At 40.0% G+C, this 23241-nt stretch overlaps 1 protein-coding gene across 4 annotated transcripts in view; it reads right to left on the bottom strand.

Moving 5' to 3' along the window:
• RASA1 (RAS p21 protein activator 1) overlaps window positions 1-23241 on the bottom strand; it is a 119665-nt gene that overhangs the window by 37975 nt on the left and 58449 nt on the right. For all 4 annotated transcript variants that reach the window (XM_077817161.1, XM_077817162.1, XM_077817164.1 and 1 more), the window contains 5 exons: window positions 13733-13811; window positions 12682-12802; window positions 10087-10243; window positions 8120-8207; window positions 1344-1421 (listed from right to left, as the gene is read on the bottom strand). In XM_077817161.1, coding sequence (XP_077673287.1) covers window positions 1344-1421; window positions 8120-8207; window positions 10087-10243; window positions 12682-12802; window positions 13733-13811 — 523 coding nt within the window. The remainder of the gene's footprint in view (window positions 1-1343; window positions 1422-8119; window positions 8208-10086; window positions 10244-12681; window positions 12803-13732; window positions 13812-23241) is intronic.

The following is a 23241-nucleotide window of genomic DNA, read 5'->3' as shown; positions in this document are numbered from 1 at the left end:
TGAATTCCACATATTCATTATTTGTGGTATAAACGGTATTTCTTTTTCAGTTCTAAATTAACTGTTTTTCAATTTCATCAATTTTTTCATTTTCTCAGATTGTGAGTGATGCTAACTGGCAGAGAGAAATGGTAAATGGAAGTTGCTGATCTATGATTTCTATACTTTTTATTCTGTATACTTTTATCATGCCCCCCCCCAACTTACTTGTCTCCTCTATAAACAGTCCCATTTTTTTCCACATACTTTATATGTAAGTTTTTTTCTCTAAACATTCCTCTGTCACCTCTCTTGGACTCTCCCTCCCCTGTTTATTTCTGATATACTATTTATCTTTTTTGAAATAAGGTAACCAGAACTAAACACAGTATTCTAGGTAAGTACCACTAACGTACAAAATAGCATACTATTTTTAGGGAAGTTTTTGTCTATTCCTTATGCATCCTAACATTTTCATTGCTTTTTTTTGTTGCTACTGAATAACGTTGGCCATGCCTTTTTCAGTTACAGTTAATTTAGAGCTCATGACGAGTAGTTCAAATTATTCCTTCTAATGTGCATTACTTTGCATTTGACAGCACTGAATTTTATTTGCTATAATGTTGTCGATTTACCTAGCTTAGTTAGGTCCTGCAAAAGTACCTCAATATTCTCTGAGCTTAACGAATACACAATTTTGTGTTGCCTGAAAATGTTGCCACCTCACTGCTCACCTCCTTTTTTTCCCTACCGCACCCAGATAATTACAATATTCAACACCACCATTCCTAATACAGAACCTTGTGGCACCTGACTGCCAACCTTCAGTAGTCAAGAAAATTAACATGCCTATTCTTTGTTCTCCATCTCTGAGCCAATTTCTTGCCCATGACAGTATTCTCATCCAATGAATGAAATGAATTAAGATGAAAAAAAGACTATTTTCACTCATTTTGTACTTGTCTCAAAGCTCAAGAGAACAGAAGTATTAGTGGCAGATGGCTGCCTTCTAGACTTAACATTTAAAAGCAAATGGCAAACACAAGAAGTACCTACAAGTCACTTTTGAAAATGGGACTTATGCACTTCTGAAAATTTTACCCAACTTTATCTGGTGATCAGACCTTAGCGCCGAGCAACAAACCTGAAGCCTGCCCATAAAGTGTTTTATTCTATTATATATGGAAGCTTCAACCAATTCTTGAAGAATAAATTATTACAGCAGGTTTAACAAAATATTGCATCACGTACATATACACACATACATATAGATATATAATTCTTCATTTACAAAGGTCTCAAAGTAAAACACTGAGATTGACCAATATAGTTTTAGAAAAACTACAATATCTAAGCAATTTCACCTGACGTAGCCGTTTATTAGATGTCCCAGGACTGGTTTTCCGTAAATTGCAAAACGTCTGCAGAGCTTTCATCCAGTCCTATAAAAGACACAAGATTTCAAACCAAATGAAGTCTGATCATTCTTCTCAAAGAATGGTCGATATAAGTCTGACAAATTGTCTAACTATTCAAATATTTAATTTAGTCAATTTCTTGTTTTCACATATTATGTTTTAAAAGTTATATGTAGTATTCCAAAATTGCTTACTTTGGAATGAAAGCTACATTTATATCCTTCATTATCTGAACTGCATAAAGCATTTTCAAAATCAGGAGGATTTTCCCTTTTAGATATACCAAGCATTAATAATAGATACATAGTGTGACCTTTACCAATTTTCCACTCTAATCGTACTGTATTAAATTACACACCGTATTTAGAATAAAGCAAAACATGATTGCTTCTGAGTAAATAAAACCCACATGCCAAGTATAGTGCTCTAATTCTGACCCTCCCCCCCAGTATTTCAGTTTTGCAGACTCATTTCTAGCTGTAAATACTGCAAACACAAAAAGAAGTTGATTGAAGAAAAAGAGTGAAGGAAACATCCGCAGCTTCCTGTTCATCTGACTCTGGCTGCTCAACCATAAAAGTTGCCCTAAAGAGGCAAACAGGGATTCCCTTTTCAGAGGGATATCTATGGGAGGTATAAAGCCACCACAGTTGGCTCTACACCACATGTTCCTGGTCTCCCTCAGAGAGGGGTGCTAGAGAGGGCAGTCATCACCAGCCTAATGGCCCTTCAGGATATGCCTACACAGGGATAAAAGTGCCATGGCTGGCTTGGGTCAGCTGGCTCAGGCTGTGGGGCTAAAAATTACTGTGTAGACATTTGGGCTTGGGCTGAAGCCCAAGCTCGGGGACACTCCTCCCTCATAAGGTCCCAGAATCTGGGCCCAAATATCTACACAGCAATTTTTCAGCCCCTGAACATGAGTTTCGCGAGCCTGGGCCAGCCATGGGTTTTTTTTATCTCTGTGTAGACATACCCTGCAAGGGGCAAGAGTTGGAGAAGCCCTCAGACTGCTCTAACTTGTGCTGGGGACTAGTTTGGTTCCCTGACAGTCCAAGGATTGCAAGTGAAATGTGTGCTGGCCTTTGTGTCCCATCTCCTCAATCTGTAATGAACTCTGTTCCAGTGCAGCTAGGGATTTAACCTTTAGACTAGCAGTCAATCTGCATAATTAGATATCACAAGTAGATATTTGTTAGCAACATCTCAGTGCTATACAATGCTGCCATTAAAAAGGCTGGTTCAGTTTTTTTACCCTTTGATTATTTTTCATATGTTTAAAATATTGACACATAATATGGGCAGAACTAATTGTCATAATACTCATTTTAAAGTACACTGCAGCTGTTCTCAAGTAAACAAGTTTGCTAATCACTTTCTTTTCTTGTAAAAAACGTTCCATAATGCAAAAAACTTTCAGACTACAGCTCCATAGGAAGATGTAATAACTTTCTCATTGTAGGTAGAGTCAACCACAGCTGCCCAAATACCTTAACAAATTATTATATCCATTTCTGTGGGGGTAAAGAGGGCATATAATTTACCTTTACTTTTCTAGATCCATTAAATACAGCACTTCAGTCCTTTCCCAGTCATAGGAGAACCTCTCCAACTTCAGTGCCACAACATACATTCTACTCATCATGCCAATGGCCATTGTGGTCAAGATTGGAGATGGAAATTTGCATGTGGCTAGAATTCATTTTATTCACAAAGCATCTTTCTAAAGATTACTATTCTTAATTTTATATCATATCCACATATATAAATAAGAGAACTTTGGAAACTGCTGAAAAGGAAAATTAATTTCTTAGTCCTACAAGTAAACGCCCTTTTCCAAGGTAAATTACAGATGTTAAAATCATAAACACTGCAGCTGAATAAAGTGGGATGGGAAAGAGGTAGTGGAGAACCACCATAAAGTGTTATGATTTTACTTGTTTGCTTAGCAGGTTCTTCTAAGGTCAGCATACTTTTAAAATAATTTCTTTTCATCTTTAGCCCAAATACCGTCATGTCTTAGTACTTCAAGAAAATTATGGGCAAAAGCAATAAAATATTAAAAAATTATATGTCACTGTTATAGTAGACTTGTTAGTACAACTATAATTAAGATGATAAAAATTTACATTATAGTCCAATTTTCACACGTTCATGGTTTTAAAAAAATCATATTTTGAGGTAAATTTATTTCTTAAGGAAAACTGATCATCTTGCTTACTCAGGACTATATTGCATACAAAATAATAAATTAAGATCCCCCCAACTCTAGCTAAAGCAAGACATTTTTTGTTTGCTGTTGTGTTTTCTTTCTGAGCCAGGCTGAAAGACGTCATGGCTCCAATGTAGCTTTGGACACAGAAACATGGTGTAATAGTATATGTGCCTTAAAATGGCAGTACACATGATTTTGTTTCCTTTTCTTTCCCTTCACAGTTACCTGCTGCTACAGTCAAGGCCACATTTGTATACTGTATATTTGTACATGTATATAAGCTCCAATTCAGCAAAGCACTTAAGAACATGTTCAAGTGCTTTGCTGAACTGGGCTATAGCAGCTATTTTCAATTGAAAGTGTATTTATAAACTGATGTTGCTAACGTTGTGCTGAGTGGAGGGAAAGCATGATTGGGAGGTAAGAGGAAATGTTATGGGACATGAGTCTAGAAGAGGGTGAATAGAAATGGGATAGGGATCCGTGAGAGACAAACTATCGGGACGCATGAAGAGCCATGCTCCCCAATCTTGACATATGGAAGCTCTGTGAGACTGGGGATTGAGGGAGGAATAGAAGAAAGAGGAAAACAGGTGAGGCAGAGAGGAAGGAATGAATGAAGATGCAGGAGACTGTGGTCCAGGGAGGTTCTGGATGAATGAAGGAATAGGAAAGGAACAGGGAAATGGAGTTGTAGTCTTATATAAAACTTTAAATGCTTACAGTTTTCTCTATGTAAGACTTTAAATTGTCCAGTGTAGAGAAAAGCCTCTTCCCTCTCCTCCACCATCCACTACATCCCTATCTCTCATGCAGATATACCTCTTCTCCTATGAACATGCTAAATTCTGCCGGAGACTCTACTTTGGCATATCTTATAAGCTCTGCCACAGCAGACCTCCCCTCTTACAGACCTTTCGTGTCAACTTGACAAACTTTTGTTACTCATTTAAAAAAAGTTAACAGGTAAACTCAAACAAAAATTTTAGTTAAAAGAGTTGAAGTTACAAATGTATTTATGAAGTTCAACTAATCCCCCCGCCCAACTGCCTTATTTAAAAAGAATTGCATTTAAAAAAAAATGTCTGAAAATGAACTAAAGGATTGCATCTGCTCCCTAATGTCATATTGTCCTTCCTCACTCACTCACATCTCACTCACCAAACTTTAACTCTGCCCCCTAAAGTTTGTAAAAACTACAGATAGGTCAAGTAACAAACTACTAAGAGATTATAAAATGCCATTTCCAATACAGTATAACATTAACATATAATAATACAACATTACCCACTACAATAACTGACATGTCAGTTGCCACACAAAACAGTTAAAAATAAACATCTCATTGTCAATATTTTTTTACGACAAATAAGTACATTCACACTTACATTACATACATGCAATGTGCATGTGTATATACACTTATTTCCAAATTGTAAATGTATGTAGAGATTGCAAGTTTTAATACACACAGCAAGTATGGAAATGTGTACTTAAGATCTCATTAAATGCACACTGAAGTCAACAGTAGGAAGTCCAGTGAGTTCAGCAGGCATTGGATCAGGTCTTTAGCCTGCAAAACAGCAATGCATCAGTTGCTCCTTGGCTGGAGGGTGTATGTTCAGTCTAGAGGGTTCTAAATATGACGTTTACTAATCAGATTGATGGATACCAGAAAGCTTAACCCAACAGTGCCTGTCAGGACTGGGATTCTTTTTCTCTTCACTTCTTTAAACACCTCTGGTAGTTAAATGCAATAACTAGCTATATTAATGCAATGTTAAAGTAGTATCCAACCTTCCAGCTATATTTTATTTATATACATATACACACACAAAAGTTAGGAAATAATAAATTTAAGATAAAAGAGCAACTCTGATCTGTTGCATGGATGCCTTACAGTAGTGTATTTAATTACATTATGATACTATTTCTCATTTTTTCTACAAGGTTAGATATGCACACGTAGCATGATGTAGTACTGTGCATGTAAGAAAAGGGAATAAAAATCTTTCCAGGAAGTATATAGTGAAACTTCAGCTGAAACATAGTAAAAAGAGTGAAATATTATAGATTCACATATGTAGATTTTAATTTGAACTCTTGAAAATTATTATCACTAGTAGTTTTATTTACCGCAAGCCATACTACTGATACTTAATACTATTAGGTACTTAACATTTTGAGAAAGTTTACAGTTTATTGAAAGTGTCAGGTGTTCTTGGTAAGTCAAATATATTAAGTTTCAATTTGATTGTGTGCAACTATAGAATTCTAACCCATTTTCAAGTGACATTGGAGAAAGGGAATTTTGTGATGTTTCAAAGAAAGTATCTAATCCACTGAATGAATGTTCCTAGATATACTATACATGTGGTGACAAAATATGTAAAGTTAATAAAAACTTGCCTAAAATACAACATAAAACTGAACTTTTTCTATTAGAAAAAGAAGCATCTCTTGCAACCTTGTCTTTTGGTGAACAGCACTGAAGGAGACAGGGATAGAAAGTTGAAATTTGCCAAGATAGCTATACTCATTTAATAGAAATACATCTGAGGTTTATGAGGAAGATTGGATTTGATCTGGTCAAGCCAGGTCTTTGAGAACAGTACTTTGCATATGTGCAGTACAAGTAATATAACTTCTAGAAAGAAAAGGAGTACTTTTGAGCACCTTGTAGCTCACGAAAGCTTATGCTCAAATAAATTGGTTAGTCTCTAAGGTGCCACAAGTACTCCTTTTCTTTTTGTGAATACAGACTAACACGGCTGTTACTCTGAAACATAACTTCTAGAATAATTTACCTAGGTTTATAGTAAAAGTAGACTACATTTATGTATACTGGAATTGAGGCAGGCTCCTCAGAAGCCCTTACCCTGTGTGTGCATCTTGTATATACAGTTTATTTCATGGTCCCTTTAATTTCTGGAATACACATTGTAGTAGATAATACAACAACATGATGTAATGTTCATCGTAGGTTGTAGAAAATGCTGTTTGACAATATCACCTTTGAGACAAATTATCTTTGACAAAATTATCTTTGAGAAACAGTATGTGGTATTACAATTAAAGGCTATGTGCCAAATTCTGCTTGTTACTCTAGTGCAAATTCATGGAAATCAATGGGATTGTACCTCTGTAGCAGAAGAATTTGGTCTTCACACAGTATACACACATATAAAAGGGCAGAGTAATGTTTCTGTGTGTAAACTTAATTTTGATATTTCCTGACTTGAGGGCTTAACTGTACAACATGAATGCTCTCGATAGTTTTATTGACAGAAGTATAATTTCATGGCTCTGATAATACATCTGTTGCATCAGGAGTTATCAAATAATTGCATTGGCTCAAAGGGCTGTCTAACCTAAAATATGCCCTCCACAATGGATTTTATTCTGGCAACCATAAGAACAGTTGGTCAGCCAGTCCAGCATGAGTATCATGATACTACCCTACAGTAGAGAAGCTTATGCACAAGGCAGCTTATTTTGAAGCACATTTAATGAAAGTCTATATAAAATAGATTTTAAGGTCATTCCATACTTTGTCAAAATTTAGGGTTAGGGTTTTTTTGCCTTTTTAGACTTGTTAGCATTATTGTAGGATATGAATATGGAAAAATATTTTAAAATGGTGCAAGAATAACAATAAATAAAAACAAAGTTAACTGCCACAGCGCTATAAGGAAGAGTACACATAATAGGGTTTTGAATCACACTAAATTAAAGAAAGTAAACAGAAAAACTGTATAAAGTACATCGCTGCTGGCAGCAGTAATTAATTCTGTTGCAGAGTTGATTTCACTTTTTGAAGGGTGACTAGGGGGTGAGGAGTGACAGACCCATATTTTGGAGACTGAGATAAGAGTCCCCCTTTACCTTCCCTAAGCCTCACTTGTCACCTCTTTTCTCTCCCTTTGGTGCATTAATTCCTGGCTCCCAGGCATTATCCTTGAAAGGCCAAGAGAGGAGACAATGGCTCTGTCCTACTGCTACTACCTCTTTCTGTTATCTCTGAGACAACCTGCAGCACTGGGGAATCAGAGAAAACACACACCTGGCATTACAGGGATAGCAGTATTTCATGAGAACTAGAAGGAACCCCCCACCACACACAAACAAGAAGGGCTGGGGTGGGGAGAAGAGGGCCAGCACTCAAGTCTTTTCCCACCAAGCGGAGCTGCTTTTCTGAACTCAAGGGAAAGGACGTGAGTATGAAGGTGCTAACCCCAAGGCAGAGATGGGGTGAAGATTCTGATTCTGCAATAAGAACCATACCCTGTGCCCACAAAATTCTCAATGTAGAATCCAGGCCTAAGTCTGTAAGGAAACTATTGACCCATGGGTTTGAAAAGTTACTACAATGGACAGGGCTTCAAAAAGCTCTATATACCGGTCACTATCTACATGTAGCATACTTGTTTCCTACCACAAACCTTAATTCAAAACACGCATAGCTTATTTAAAAATTTGCTTTCTTTTATATGCCTAAGCCTCTTACCTGTGCTTGTTCTGGAGTTTCTCCTGCGAAGTAAAAGATGTAATGCTCTTCACTAAAGTGCTGAACTACTATCTGAAAACAGTTTGGCCTTTAAAAAAAAAAAAAAAAAATCAAACAAGAGTTTTAGTAACAAAGAGTAACATCTTCACACTACTGACTTACTGCTTTGCTTGCTGATCTCTGGCAAAATACAAATATTTTTTGGAAAATCTGAGCCAACGCAGTTCAGTTGTTTGAATACAAACAGCATTAAAAACACAATCATTTTTTCTTCAAAAAATTTCCATTTTTTTGTACAGCTGTAGCATTGCAGTGTGTGGGAATAGGAAGCTGAATTTTCACAGAGATAGAAGAAAAATACCTTTTGAGCATTCAAGTGAAAACATGTTTTGATTTCACTGAGTTATGAGCCTTTAAAAAAAATCGTACTTCACCTGCATGCAGTACAACTAATATGTTTTAAAACATTTAAGGAACCTTTAGGACAAAGATAGACTGCACTGCACATGCAGGTAGGAATGACTTTGCTATATAGCACAAAATGTGGAGATGTCATCTTGTAAGGTAAAAGAAGATGTGGAACTGTCCCTATGGACATTTCAATGCTGCATGAGATATCGTGCCATGTTGGTGTCTAGTCAAGTAGTTCCATATTATGGAATTTCTTTTCTCTTTCAAAAGTCTTATGAAGTTATGTTAGGCAAGAAAAAGCTAAGTTGCATGTACAGCCTTTACTCTGATGTTACAGTACATGCACATCAATTCAATACAATTTACGTATATGACTACACACACATTCTCAATTATAGTATCATACAACTTTTTTGACAGCTTTAAATACACCCGAACAAACTTCTTTGTTCTTGTATATTTACACTATCTTCTTTGTCACAATGGTCCAGTTTTTCTCTGATAGCAAATAACTTGCTATTAAAAGTCTATTTAAAGAATGCGTTTAATAATTTAGGCAAAATGGTAACCTGACCCTACTCTGCCCTCTACCCCATCTCATGTGTGGTCACATAGCTGCTACTCCATTTGTGGCTGAAGTGCCAGGGTTCCAGGTTGCAAAAAATCCCTTATTTTAATGGATTATGTTATGGTTATGTATTTATTCTTATTTGGTGTAAGCAACAAGTTACAACACAAAATTGTTTTTGAACACATTTTTAATAACTAATTAACAAAAAAGATGCTAAGAATCATTTCTTGCTATTTACAAATTCAATTTAAAAATCCCACCCACAATTCTTAACTTTTTTACTACTGGCCACCACTATGATCACCACGACCTCCTGTGAGTAGCAGCCTCTGAACACAAATATTTCGCTAGGCCTGTACTAGGTATCTGACGCAGTACTGCATGTGTTCTCTGCATCATGTACCTGGTATGTTAAAACAAAAGCAAAGCTGATTGTTATTCTTAATCTCTTCCTAGTGGTTATCATCTTTCCCAAAAATGGTTTCTATCAATTTTTGCTTATGAATTAGCTTTCATTCTGCTTCAATATTGGTTTAACATCAAAAGAGCTTTTCTACTTGAAAATTAAAAATCAATGGACTAGTTTTTAACTATTTTAATTTTCAGCTGATGTCTGAACAAAAGAGGGCTCATTTCGTTGCAATTTCAACAACGTTTGGTCTCTATCCAAAATTTTATAATATGACAGACGTTATTCTATTACCATTTTAATGAATGCAGTGTGCTCCATTTTTGATGGGTGGAACACACAGTGTACTCAATGTTGAGTTAATATATTAATCTAAAAGCCTGAGTGGTTATCCTGCCTATTACTTCACACTAGAAACTTCTGATACTTTAAGAGTTCTAAAATTTCCAACACGTTTAATTTATTGCCCTGTTGAAAGAGAAATATATGGAAATAAACGAAGTTATATACTTATAAAACTATAATATTCAAACAGTGTACAACTGCAGACATGGGAACTAAAAGCTACTATCTTACCTGCCAAACAGACTGTCATGAACTCCATAGACGGAACACACACTGAGATCTATTAAACCTTTGGGCTTTGTGGCTCGCTTTTCACTTTCAAAATAAATAAGCTGGGCGTCATTCCCCTCTAAAATAAAGTACAAATTCTTCCATCGCTTTCCTTTGCCTGGAGAAAAAACAAACAAAAAAGCAGTTAGAAGTCCTGTTAACATATTGTAATCTTTTGCAGAATTTTTCCTAAGTCTTAATGAACACTACAGTTAAAAATTGAAGAGGACAAAGTTGCTTTGCCAGATTTCAAAACAGAACAATAAGCAGTTTAAACATTTAGTACAAACTTTTCTTGGAAATGAAGTTAGTGTATCTTAGTACAGGAAAAGCTCTGTTATTTGGCATGTTGGGGGAATGAGGAGTGCCGGTTAGTCAAAAATCCGGTTAACTAAGAGTTATACTTACCAATGGAGGGAGGGAGTTTGGGTGTGGGAAGGGGCTCAGCATTGGGGTGCGGGAGGGGGTGAGGGGCACAGGCTCTGGGAGGGAGTTTGGGTTGGGGGGGGGGCTCAGGGCAGAGGGTTTGGGCATTGGAGGAGTTTCAGGGTGCTGGATCCAGGCGGTGCTCACCTCTGGCAGCTTCCCGCAAGCGGTGACATGTGTCTGGTGCTCCTAAGCAGGGGTGCAGCGAGGCAGCTCTGCACGCTGCCTCCGCCTGCAGGCACTGCCCCCACAGCTGCCACTGGTCAAGGTTCCCAGCCAATTGGAGCTGCAGAGCCAGCGCTCAGGGCAGGGTAGGGGCAGGGCATGGAGCCCCTGTGGCCGTTCCTCTGCCTAGGAGCAGCAAGGCTGTGTCGCCACTTCCGGGGAGCCACGAAGAGACAGGTAGGGAGCCTGCCGGCCCCGCATTAACCAGATTTTTAAATTGCCCGATCAGTGGTGCTGACCGGAGCCACCAGGGTCCCTTTTTGGCCTGGTGTTCCAGTTGAAAACCAGACACTTGGAAATTCTATTGAAGATTTGTATTGGGAGATATCAGAAATGTCAGTTTTAGAGCTTTCCGATTGGTAAAGTGCCAGATAACACAGATTTTACAGTTACAGTCTGTATCTAAAAGGGCTCAAATTTGCACAATAGTAAATCTAAATCTCCACTTTTGGTCCCAATCATGTAATCAGATATGTTCAAATTGACCCCTGTGCAGTTTCAGAGACTTCAATGGGACTCAGCAAAGCCATAAGGGCTGCCTGCATAAAGTCCCATACATGTCAATGGACAAAGAGGTCCATGTTTCAAGATACGATTAGATCTGAACAGTTTGCAAACTAAGGCACTGTCCCTGCAAACAATTCAATTTAATGCGTGCTTTGATTGAAAATACATAATAAAGATAAATAAAGTACTGGACTCTGGACACACTACAAGTATTCAGAAACTGGGTATTATATTACGTAGCTTGCTCCATGAAGTGCTGTTTGCAGCAAAGGTCTCTGAAAAGCTGCATTATTTTCTTGAGAAAATAGAAACTTCACCTCTTTAATTTGTCCTTCATCAAGGCACAAAAGACAGCACATGTGGGGGTGTGATGTGAGTGTACACAGGGGAACCAAAGCTTAACAAGCAGCTCTGGGCTCACAAGGCCCCACGCAGCCGCACCTGCTAGACATGCTTGCAATGGAGGTGAAGTTCAAAACGGAAGGGTCCAGCTCAGTCAGGGCAGACAGTGCAAGGGAACAGTCCTACACTGATAACTCCTGCAAAGGCTGCAGGATCCCCACACCACCTGGACCAGAACCTGCTGCAGGCCCCCATGAAGAACAGGAACCGAGAGTTGCAATTGAAGGAGAAGAGCCTCTGGACTACTGTCAGCGAGAACTCCCCCAAGAGTTCATAAGCCGACCCCGTTTGTGATTTTCGAGGGGGCTGAGAACATAGTAGCAAATGACCAAGGAGAAAGATTGGTAGTGTTTGCCCTCTAGGCCGCAAAGCCAACTGGCCAGTCATAGGGAACTGGGCTGGAACCCGGTGAAGCAGGGAAGGCTAGGGTTCCCCGACCACAGGCCAGCACAGGCTGGGCGGATCGGCCATGGATTCTTGCCACTTAGCGACACTGCTGGGCTCAGACGTCAAACCCCACAACAGGAACAGACACCCCATATGACACACAGCTCTTAAAGTCTGGATATCTCTGGTACCTAGCACAGAACGGACTAAAATTTGAAACAGCAAAAAAAAAAAAAAAAGAAAAAAAAAAAAAAAAAAGGACCCAATAAATAGGTTTTCTAACTAATAATTGACTATTTACAAGGTAGGAAGAGAGATAACTAGCTAACTATGTACAAGAAACAGAAAAAACTCTGTATTCCTATTTATCCATCCAGGGATCACAATAGCCCTTTTGGCCACAGCATCACACTCAGAGCTCATGTTTAGCTGATTATCCACTGTGATCCCCAAATCTTTTTTCAGATTCCCTGCCTTCCCAGCATAAAGTCCCCTATGCTGTACACACAGTCTGCTTTCTTCAAGTAATTCTGAAGAAGTTATCAAAATATAAGAATGTAATTTAATTTTCAGGAGACTGCTTTATACTTAGAAGTAAAATGTTCTTACTTTTTTTCAGAAGATACCCTTTTTTGACAATATTTTTATAAAAAGCATCCTTTGTTTTTCGACGAATTGTATTATAGATTTCTTTTCCATCCACTGTATCATTAAGCACTTGTTCTTGATGCTGGTAAAGAAAAATAACAGCCATCAGTATTTTTCAGTTCGGAAATATCAGATTGATTATAATGCTGCAAATGGAAATATTCTTACCAATGTTTTTTATTTTCAAATATCTCTTGTAATCTTATGCTCTTTAATAAAAGGACTGATCAGTTTTCAGGATGTCATTTTTAACATTCCGTCTGTAACTTTTCCTACATTTATAGCACATCACATTTGGCTAGTGTGGAATAGTTTATGTGGTCAGACAATTATTCTGAAAGATGGAAAATAAAAATTGACCTGCTCCTACTTGCTAAGGAACACACATGGAGTGTGTCTGTCTCATTATGTATGTATAGAGAAATAGAAAGAATGATACACAGTTTAGTTATTTCCTATACAGAGAATGTTTTCTCAAAGTTTACATTAGATAACATTTTAAAACTTTTTCATTACTGCACATATTTTATTAAGGACATTGTGTCTCAGTACTTCAGGAAGAAATCTAAAGAAGCCTAGCGGTGAAAAAACAGGGTGCACAAGTCAAAATTAAAAAGCCTCAACAGGTCTGGATGAGGAAGATTGCACAGTTCTTCTCCACAATACATCTGCTTCAAAATACAGCTATTTTGACCCTCGCTCTCATTAATGCTCATCACAGAAAATAAGGAAACTTAAATGCAGGGGTAAATGAAAGCAGATGTGAGACTAGGATAGTGCAGAAAAAAAGCCAGAACAGCTAAGCCAAAAAGCATGTTAAATATATTGGACAGTACGTAACCTAAGAGAAAATATTAGTTTTTATCTTTACTCTGATATTAGTGTTGTCTCTGCCATTTGTAATAGTGTCTAACTAAATTATAAATTAGTTGATATCAGTTAGGCCAAGTACTGTCTTCACTCTAAAACTCCCACACTCTTTAGAAATATTGTGTGGCACTAAATATCTCACCTGCATTGGGACAGGGTCTTTAAGGTAATATCCTTCAACAATTTGTTCTTTTCTGTAGTGCTCAATGATATCAGCAATACTGTTCAAATAAAAAATTATAAACTTTGAATAAGTTTATAAGTCTTTTTTCCAACATAAAATTCACACATTAAATTTCTCACATAAATCTTTAATAAAATCACATGCTAAGAAAGGTGATCTCACTTTTATCAGCCAGAATACAGGAGTAAGTAATCACATTTTTGAGTTCTGCTAATAAAACACATTAGAATCCTAAACTAGTCTTACAGAGTTTAAAACTGTTGCTCAAAAGGCTAGATGATGAGGACATAGAAAATTCAAAGATAAGTAAGGGCAAATACATTCCCAGCTGTTCAGCCAGGCTGAAAATTGTTATTTTACCAACAATAATTTTCTGAGCGCATGGCTACACTTGCAGATGTAGAGCGCTTTGAGTTAAACCAGCCTTCGTAGAGCGCAGTAGGGAAAGCGCTGCAGTCTGTCCACACAGACAGCTTCAAGTGCACTGGCGTAGCCACATCTGCGGTGTGGCCACATCTGCGGCACTTGCAGCGGCACTGGGCGCGGTGCATTGTGGGCAGCTATCCCAGCATGCAAGTGACTGCAACGTGCTTTTCAAATGGGAGTGGGGTGGGGTGGAATGTGTTGTGTGTATGTGGGGGGAGAGAGAATAAGTTTTTGGGGAGCTGAGAGCATGTCAGCTTGCTGTCTTGTAAGTTCAGAAGCCGCAGCAGACCCCCCCCCACCCCGCCTCTCTCTCACACACACAGCATTCCACAGTAATGGTTGCTTTGTCTTGGAGCAGATAAGCATGCTGGTTGTCAGAAATGGAGCTTTCAAATGGCATATCCGCATTCCTACAGTGATTCAAAAGCAATGACGAGAGTGGGCACTTGACTTAAGGGGTTATGGGACGTTTCTGGAGGCTGATCAGAGCGCAGCAATGCAACACCTCGTCCACACTGGCGCCGCGATGCTCCAGCGGGGGCACAGCAAATGTTATTCCACTCGCCAAGGTGGAGTACCAGCAGCACTGTAGCCATGCAGTCAGAGCGCTCTACGTGTCTTGCCAGTGTGGACAGGTAGTGAGCTAGTGCGCCCGGGGCTCCTTTACTGTGCTGTAACTTGCAAGTGTAGCCAAGCCCTAAGTCTCATCATCACTAGGGAAGGGGAAGGGGAGACACTTCACTGTGCAAAGCAATTTCTTTCTAGGGGGTGGGAATGGGAAATAGAAAAGGTCCGTAACACAGATTATATAGCTCATACTTAGATGTCACTGAGAAATCATGTTAAATTAAATACTCATCAGCAGAACTCCTCTATAGGAAAGCTTGCATTCTAATTACCAGAGGGAATCAGGTTGAAATTGTATTTTGAAGAATCTAGGATGGGGAGGTGGTGATAGATGAAAACTAAAATTCAACATATTTCTTTGACTTTCTTTTACTTATTTATGCATAGCTGTTATTGAAATATCCTTGATTTAAGTTAGAGTGCAATGACATGAACAATATGTAGGGATTCTTAGCACATCCTACTATACAGAATATCAACCTGAAAATAAAAACAGTTAAATAATTAAATCGGAAATACATTAGCAAACATATTTTTAATACATATTGTTAGTTGGAAGTATATGAAAATACATTCATCAGGGCATATGTGATGGAATCTTTGGCCATTACACTTGCCAATGTAAATTGTGCATAAGGCTCTCAGATGAATGGACTAGGTAGAAGAATCTAAACAGAATATGCGTAAGGTTTCATAAGCTAGTTTGTGCATTGCTCATTTCAGAGTCATTAAGTGTCTCCATTTGGTATTGTGTGTTTTATATTTCAAGAGTTAATGGAACGCATTGTGTATACTTGATGCTTAAGGGTATTTCCCACAAAATTGCTTAGTGTGGATTACGTTTTTATTCTAAAGCTCATCTCATGGGACCTTTCTGGTACTATTACTAACTTTTTAACTATTACTAACCCCTGTAGCCCTCTGCCAGTTTGCACCTAGAGGTCCCTGTGTCACACCTGACTTATTAAAAATGTCATACTGTTCACTTTTTATTAAGATGAAATATAGCCAAAATGTTTTCTGCACTCCAGAAATGACATTTTACCATCATCTCACCAACTATGATAAGATCATTATGCACTACTCTGTGTTGAGCTGCAGTAAACAGCATTCCTTGTCATGAAAGCAACAATGAATAAAGCAGTCTTGCAAAATTCTACTCACCCACTCACCCAGATTCAGTAAATGACAGGCCACTAATATTTTTTCTTATTGTTGTAAGAGTTGTCAAGTAGATTTTGTGCTAAGGCTGATAAATTCTCATTAGAATTTTGCAAGCTGGAGTGTTATGTGAAAAGAAACTGACACTTATTGTAACTGTGGTTCTTCAAGATGTGATGCAGACATGTATTCCACGTAGGTGTGTGTCGGCCCAGCACACCAGAGCTGGAAACTTTTGCCAAGCAGTACCTGTAGAGGGACAGCAACTCACGCCTCATGGCTGTGTCCCCTCCACTTGCTATATGAGTCAGTGGTGCCCCAACCCACCTCAGTTCCTTCTCACTGAAAGCCCATGAGGAGATTCTGATGCAGAGGGAACAGAGGGTGGGTCGTGGAATACATGTCTGCATCACATCTCAAAGAACCACAATTACAGCAAGTAAGTGTTTCTTCTTCTTCAAGTAGATGCAGACCTGTATTCCACTTGAGGTAACTCACAAGCAGTACCCCATCCAGGAGGGGCGGGGCTCGGAGTCTACTGAAATAGGGATTGCAGGTCTGCCCTTCCAAGGCCTGCATTTGCTCTGGAAGATGCGGAGTAGCATAGTGGTCCATAAACGTATGTATGGACAACCACGTTGTCGCCCTGCAAATGTCTAGTATGGAAATGTCACTGAGGAACGCTATCGACATTGCTTGCACTCTCGTAGAGTGAGCCTGTATCCACTGAGGAGGTGTAGCTAAAGCTATTTCATGTGCTGTCTAAAGCAAACACTCACCAGCAACTACACACCACACAACAAAAACACCAACCCAGGAACCAAACCCTGCAACAAACCCCAGTGCCAATTCTGTCCACATATCTATTCAAGGGACACCATCATAGGACCTAACCACATCAGCCACACCATCAGGGGCTCGTTCACCTACACATCTACCAATGTGATATATGCCATCATGTGCCAGCAATGCCCCTCTGCCATGTACATTGGCCAAACCAGACAGTCTACGCAAAAGAATAAATGGACACAAATCTGACTTCAGGAATTATAACATTCAAAAACCAGTAGGAGAACACTTCAATCTCCATGGTCACTCAATAACAGACCTAAAAGTGGCAATTCTTCAACAAAAAAACCTTCAAAAACAGACTCCCATGTGAAACTGCAGAATTGGAATTAATTTGCAAACTGGACACCATCAAAATAGGCCTGAATAAAGACTGGGAGTGGTTGGGTCATTAGAAAACCTAAGCCTAATTTCTCCCATACTAATTTCCCCCTACTGTTACTCACACCTGCTTGTCAACTGTTTGAAATGGGCCACTCTCATTACCACTACAAAAGTTTTTTCTCCTCCCTTGGTATCCTACTGTTAATTGAATTGTCTCGTTAGACTGACCTCACACTTGATAAGGCAACTCCCATCTTTTCATCTCTGCTCCCGTATTTTCCACTCCATGCATCTGATGAAGTGGGTTCTAGCCCATGAAAGCTTATGCCCAAATAAATTGGTTAGTCTCTCAGGTGCCATAAGGACTCCTCGTTGCTTTTGTTAATACAGGATGTTATCTATCTAGAGATGGTCTGTACAGAGATTGCTTGCCCCTTCATGCAGTCCACATATGACATGAACAGGCTAGGTGAAGCATGAAACGATTTAGTCCTGTCTAGATAAAAGGCTAGACATCGCCAGACATCCAGAACATGGAGGCACTGTCCTTCCGGGGAAGAGTGCAGCTTTGGGAAAAACACAGGTAAAACGTCTGATTCAGATGAAAGTGAGAGACCACGTTGGATAAAAACTTTGGGTGTGGTTGCAGCATTACCTTGTCCTTGGAGGACTGAGTGTAAGGCAGCTCAGCCATGAGGGCCTGCAACTCATACACCTTTCTTGCAGATGTGATAGTTATCAGGAATGCGGTTTTCTGAGACAGGAGGGGCAGCGGACAGGCTGCAAAGGTCTTGAACGGAGAGCCATTAGAGCAGTCAAAACCATGTTTAGGTTCCACAGGGGAACTGGTTCTCAGACTGGCGGATGTAAATGGAGAAGCCCTTTCAGAAATCTCATCACCATAACATTGGAAAAACTGATTTCCTTTGAATAGGGAGATGAAATGCTGATACTGCTGCCAAATGCACTCAGAGAACTGAGCGCAAGGCCTGATTTCTGAAGACGTAACAGGTATTCCAAGATATCCTGGATGGAAGCCCCTGTTGGCCAAGGACCACACTGAGAACCTATTCCATTTTGCTAAGTAGGCTGTCCTAGTGGAGGACTTCTTACTGTTGAGTAGGACTTGTTGGACAGCCTCCAAGCACAACTCTTCCTCTTCATGCAGCAGCCATGCCATAAGGTGCTGATCACAGGATGGCAGGTGTGGCCATGATTCTGAATGAGCAGGCCAGGGTGGAGAGAAAGCGGTATAGGAGGTTGAACCAACAGAGCAAGGAGATCTGAGAATCAGCACTGCCTCGGCCATGCTGGAGCAATGAGGATGAGCTTGACTTGAGGATCCACCTTGAGCTTGAGAATGACCTGAGGAATGACCAGAATAGGGGGGAAGGTGTACAGAAGGGTAAACTGCCAGCTGCAGTGGAAGGTGTTGGAGAGGGAGCCCAAGCTGAGGCCCCTTCGAGAGAAGAATAGATGACACTTTCTGTTTTCCCTCATGGCAAACAGGTCAATCGCGGCGATACCCCGTGTTGCAAAGACAACCTGGAGGACGCTTGCCTTCAGGGATGAAAGGGTAGCTCAGGATGAAAACCCTGCTGAGATGGTATGCAAGATGATTTTGTGCCTTCAGAAAGTGGACTGTATCAGAGTGATGTCTTTTTCGATGCAGAATTGCCACAGGTTGATCGCCTCTAGGCAGAGTAACCTGGAATGCCCTCCCTCTTGTTGGTACACATAGTATATTGCGGTGGTATTGTCAGTGAGTATGTGAACCACTGAATGTCTGATACAGTCCTGGAAGGCATGACATGCATTGTGGATGCCTCAAAGTTCCAGCACACTGATATGGAGTGAGGCTTCCTGGTCCAACCACAGGCCCTGCAACCTCAACTAGTCCAATAGGACAGCCAATAGAGTGACCACGTGGAATCTTACGTACTTGATTAATTTGTTGAGGTTGAGAATGGAAACATTTGGCAACTGGTTCTCAAATTTAGACATGGCTGACCTATTGAGGAAATCGTACTTGGACAGCAAAGCTTGTTGACTCGCGATCCTCATCTGTAGGGACAATGAGGTATAGATCTTCCTGACCAGAGGAGAGTCTCTGTCCTCGGGGGTAGACTTGAACCTATTCTGCCATTATCCCTGGGAATTCAGGGCTGAATAGAAATAGAATCCTTCAAATCTCTGCTTTGGGAACAAAGAAGCACTTTTCCATGTGCTTAGCCACTGGTGGTACTGAGGCTGGTGTACTCAACAGGGCTCTCGCTGGCTTGAGGAGCACATCATTGACTGGGAGGGCCACTCTCTCAGGGATGGGGGGGCTGTAGAATATCCACCAGTTTGTGTGGCAGCCAGAGTTCTCCCTTTGGCTACATCTCCCCTACAGCGAGCTCCAGTTTTGGATCAGCTAAGACCCTTGTCCTCATCAACAGACGATGCCGTGCTGCCTGGTTCATCCTCTCCTTCTATTCTGGGGGACTTTAAGGTGTACCAAGACCTTTTACGCTACGTAGCCACATCCCCAGAAATCCAAGCAGAGTTTCTCCAGGAGGGGCTGCCAAAGGCGCAAGCCTTGCAAAGTCTTGGACCAGCAGCGAGGACGGGACACAAAGGCAGAGCAGGTCTGCTGCAGCCTGGTACATTGACACGGCAGATACAGTCAGTACTGGCATTGCCCTCATCAGTACCGGAATCAATGGATGCCTGGAAGCAGGAACTGGAGTCAATGGTATGGGGTTTCTGTCCTTCCCACTCGGTACTGGAGAAGGGTCAGATCCATGCCATCCTAAACACCAAAACCAGTCCTAAGCCAGTCCACGCTTTTCCTGGAGGAGGCAGAGGAGTCACCTTGCAACCTAGAGAGGTCCTGATTGGTTTTATGAGATCTCTTCCTCAGTGCCCACAATAAAGAATGGCTCCTTTGCCTTTTTGGACAAGTGCCTGCCCCAGAACAAGAGGCAGTAGTGCTCTCCAAGCCCGAGGATGATCTTCAGCCCAAGGAGGGCCTCAGTATCAGGTCAGACTGCATGGCCTGTTCAAGCAGCTGCTACTTGAGGCGAAGTTTCCATGCCACCTGAGTCTGCTTCTTGAACGATCTACAGGTCAAGCGCTTTTTAAGGTGGGCCTCACCAAGACAAAGCAAGCACCACATGTGGTGGTCGCTGTTGGGGATTCGCCCCTCCACTGGAAGTACAATGTTTAAACCCCAGTGAGGGTATCACTGGGGAACACTATCAACTTAACTATATACAATAAACTAGGCTAAATCTAAATGTAAGGTTGCAAAACTACAACCACATAGAGCTCCGACTCCAACCAGGGCAGTGAGCAGGAACTGGGGAGGGGTGGGGGAGAGAGATCAGGGTGGCACCACCTCATATGAATAGGGGAGAGGGCACAGCCAGAAGTGCCACCCCTCTACAGACAATGCCAGGCAAAAGGCTCTGGAGCTCCAGGGTATCGGGTGCGTACACTTCTAAGTGGAATACATGTCTGCATCTACTCAAAGAAGAACTTGTTTTATTTCCTAATGCTACTCAACACTGTCGTTAAGAGACCATCATACAAAGACTGTATTTTATCTATCTACATAAATGTAGAGATTCTTTTACAGGTAACACAAACACGACTCACTCAGACCAACATATATTTACCATATCATTAAAGCAGACAAATACAATGGAATGAGCAACCAAGACACTGCCAATTTATGAATGTACATGTCTGAAGAGATCAGGATACAGGAATCTGAGTTTACAGGTGGTCTAAGTTACTTAATGAGTAAAAACATAAACTAAATGTGACTAGGAAACAGATTATGAACCATCATACACTACAAGACATTGATCAGGTCTGGGAGACAGAACGAACACTAACATCTCTCCAATAGCAGTTAGTAAAGCAAACATACTGCTGAAACTTAAATGTACCAGAAAAAGTACAAATCAGGAGAGATAATAAAATTAAATCAGTAAGTGACTGGTAAAACCTTACCAGATGAGGAGTACTATACAAAAATTTGGACACTGTACTATAAGAAACTGAAGAATTTGAGAAGGTTTATAAGAGAGCGTATAAAGGATTCTGGAGTCACAGCTGCATGGAGAGGTAAAGAAAGTTTTTATTCATTACAAAAGTATTTAAAAATTATTACCAAGATACATAAAATACTGAGTGACACAGAAAGGGAACGCCAAAAGCTTGTTGACAGAGGGTTATTTGGGAGGGTGAAGGTACATAAGAAGTCCTTCCCTCTTCCCACACATTTTTTTTTTTTTTTTAAAAAGAACAAACATGAAGAAAAATTATGCTGTCTTTTTTGAGCAACACAAATTTGAAAAGTAATTGGGGGATATTACAAAGAAATTTTGAATGTTGAACACATTCCCTCTCCAGTAATCCCAGAATTTCTATTCTGCAAGATATTTTATGATGCACTGACATGACTGGAACAATTAATCTATGAAAGCAAGAAAAGTACTTCTGCAACAGTCAATATTTTATACTTGTGGGATACAAAGTAAGATTACAAAGAAAGACATATGCGTTTTCCTTAACTCCACAGGCAGATTCTGATCTTTTGTTATTATGCAGCAGGAGTAACTGTCACCCCAGAACATATTCAGATACCTGAGAGTAGAGAGCTGAAAGAAGCATGGCAGGCTATTTTAGTGGGCCTGAAGTGAAAATTTATGTATAAATGAAAGGAGAACATTCTTGATGTGCTCCACTACTTTACTGTAAGTTCTACTGCTCAAAAGATGACTGAAACATTCAAGTAAAGTTTGCTGTACTCTCACCAACCTCACTATCAATTCCATTTTTATTAAAATGAATTTAGGCAGTTTTGGTTCTCATCACTAAGTTTCCCTTTTTCTTTCCTTTTACAGCTCAAGTAACTTCATACGTTACATTCTGAGCACAGAGTAGAGCCAGAAGCATGTAGCACCTCTGGAAGCAGCACCTGAATATCAACAACCAAAGAGAGATATGGAGTGGAGGAAAAAAAGCAACCGTGTCCCCCCTCCTCACTAGTCAGCGGCTATCCTGAGCGAAGGGGGGGAAAGCATAGTTTCCCACTCCATCTACTCATAAGTGAAAGATGGACACTCATCAGAAGATAGCGAAGCGTCTCTGCTGCTATGTCGTCTTCATCTCACCTACAAAGACTGCAGAAGTTGTTGGGGCTGCATGTGCTCTCCTCCTGGTGGCACTTGGAGCTATCACTAGAAAAGAAATCAAGCCATTCCCTCAAGATCCTAACAGGAAGGCGAATTTGATCTCTCCTCCAGTGGGTGAAAAATTGGGCTGAGGAAGATAAAACTGAGGTTTTCATATAGCAGCAGATTGAACATTTGCTGAAAGACCAGAGGAAACCCCAACTGAGGTAACCCTGGCAGATGCTACAGGTTCTGCAGCGTAACAGAAGAGAGAGTCCAGCAGACAGACAGCTCCTTACCCCCTCTCAGCCTGGCTGCTTCTGCAATATGCAACACACACATATTTGACTTTATTTTTGCAGAGGGGAAGGGGTGAAGATTATTTAGAGAGAGACTGTTTTTTCCCCTGCCTCAGAGTACTACATTCCTGAGACGCACATAGATATTCTTTTTCCATCCACCACCCAAATCACCTTTGGGTTGCTGCTGGAGTTTGAAACACACCAGACTGTTGTTTAGGCAAGTTCTGGTGCTTCCAGTCCCACCTCTTGATGTCAAAAAATGAAAATCTCATTTTGGTTTTCCTGGCTAAATTACAACTAATTTTTTTTTAAATGACCAAGTTTAGTCATTAACTCACCATGACCCTGACTTTGAAATGCATTAAGGCATAATACAGATCACCTTTAAAATGGATCTTTTTTGCATACACTTGACAGACATTGCAAACCAACAAACAAATATAAAATGTTAAAGATCAAACTGCCTTACAGTTGTAGAACTGAGGGCTATTTTTGAAAGATATATTGAAGTACTGATAACAAATCAAATACTTCAATGAAAAGAAGAGCCCCAGATGACCTTTAACATATCACAACAGTAAATAAATTCTAAAAAATTAGACCTCTTAAA

Source organism: Eretmochelys imbricata, chromosome 5, assembly GCF_965152235.1.
Source record: "Eretmochelys imbricata isolate rEreImb1 chromosome 5, rEreImb1.hap1, whole genome shotgun sequence".
NCBI lineage: Eukaryota > Metazoa > Chordata > Testudines > Cheloniidae > Eretmochelys > Eretmochelys imbricata.
The sequence above is the reverse complement of the archived record's forward strand: the minus strand, read 5'-3'. Positions and strand labels throughout refer to the sequence as shown.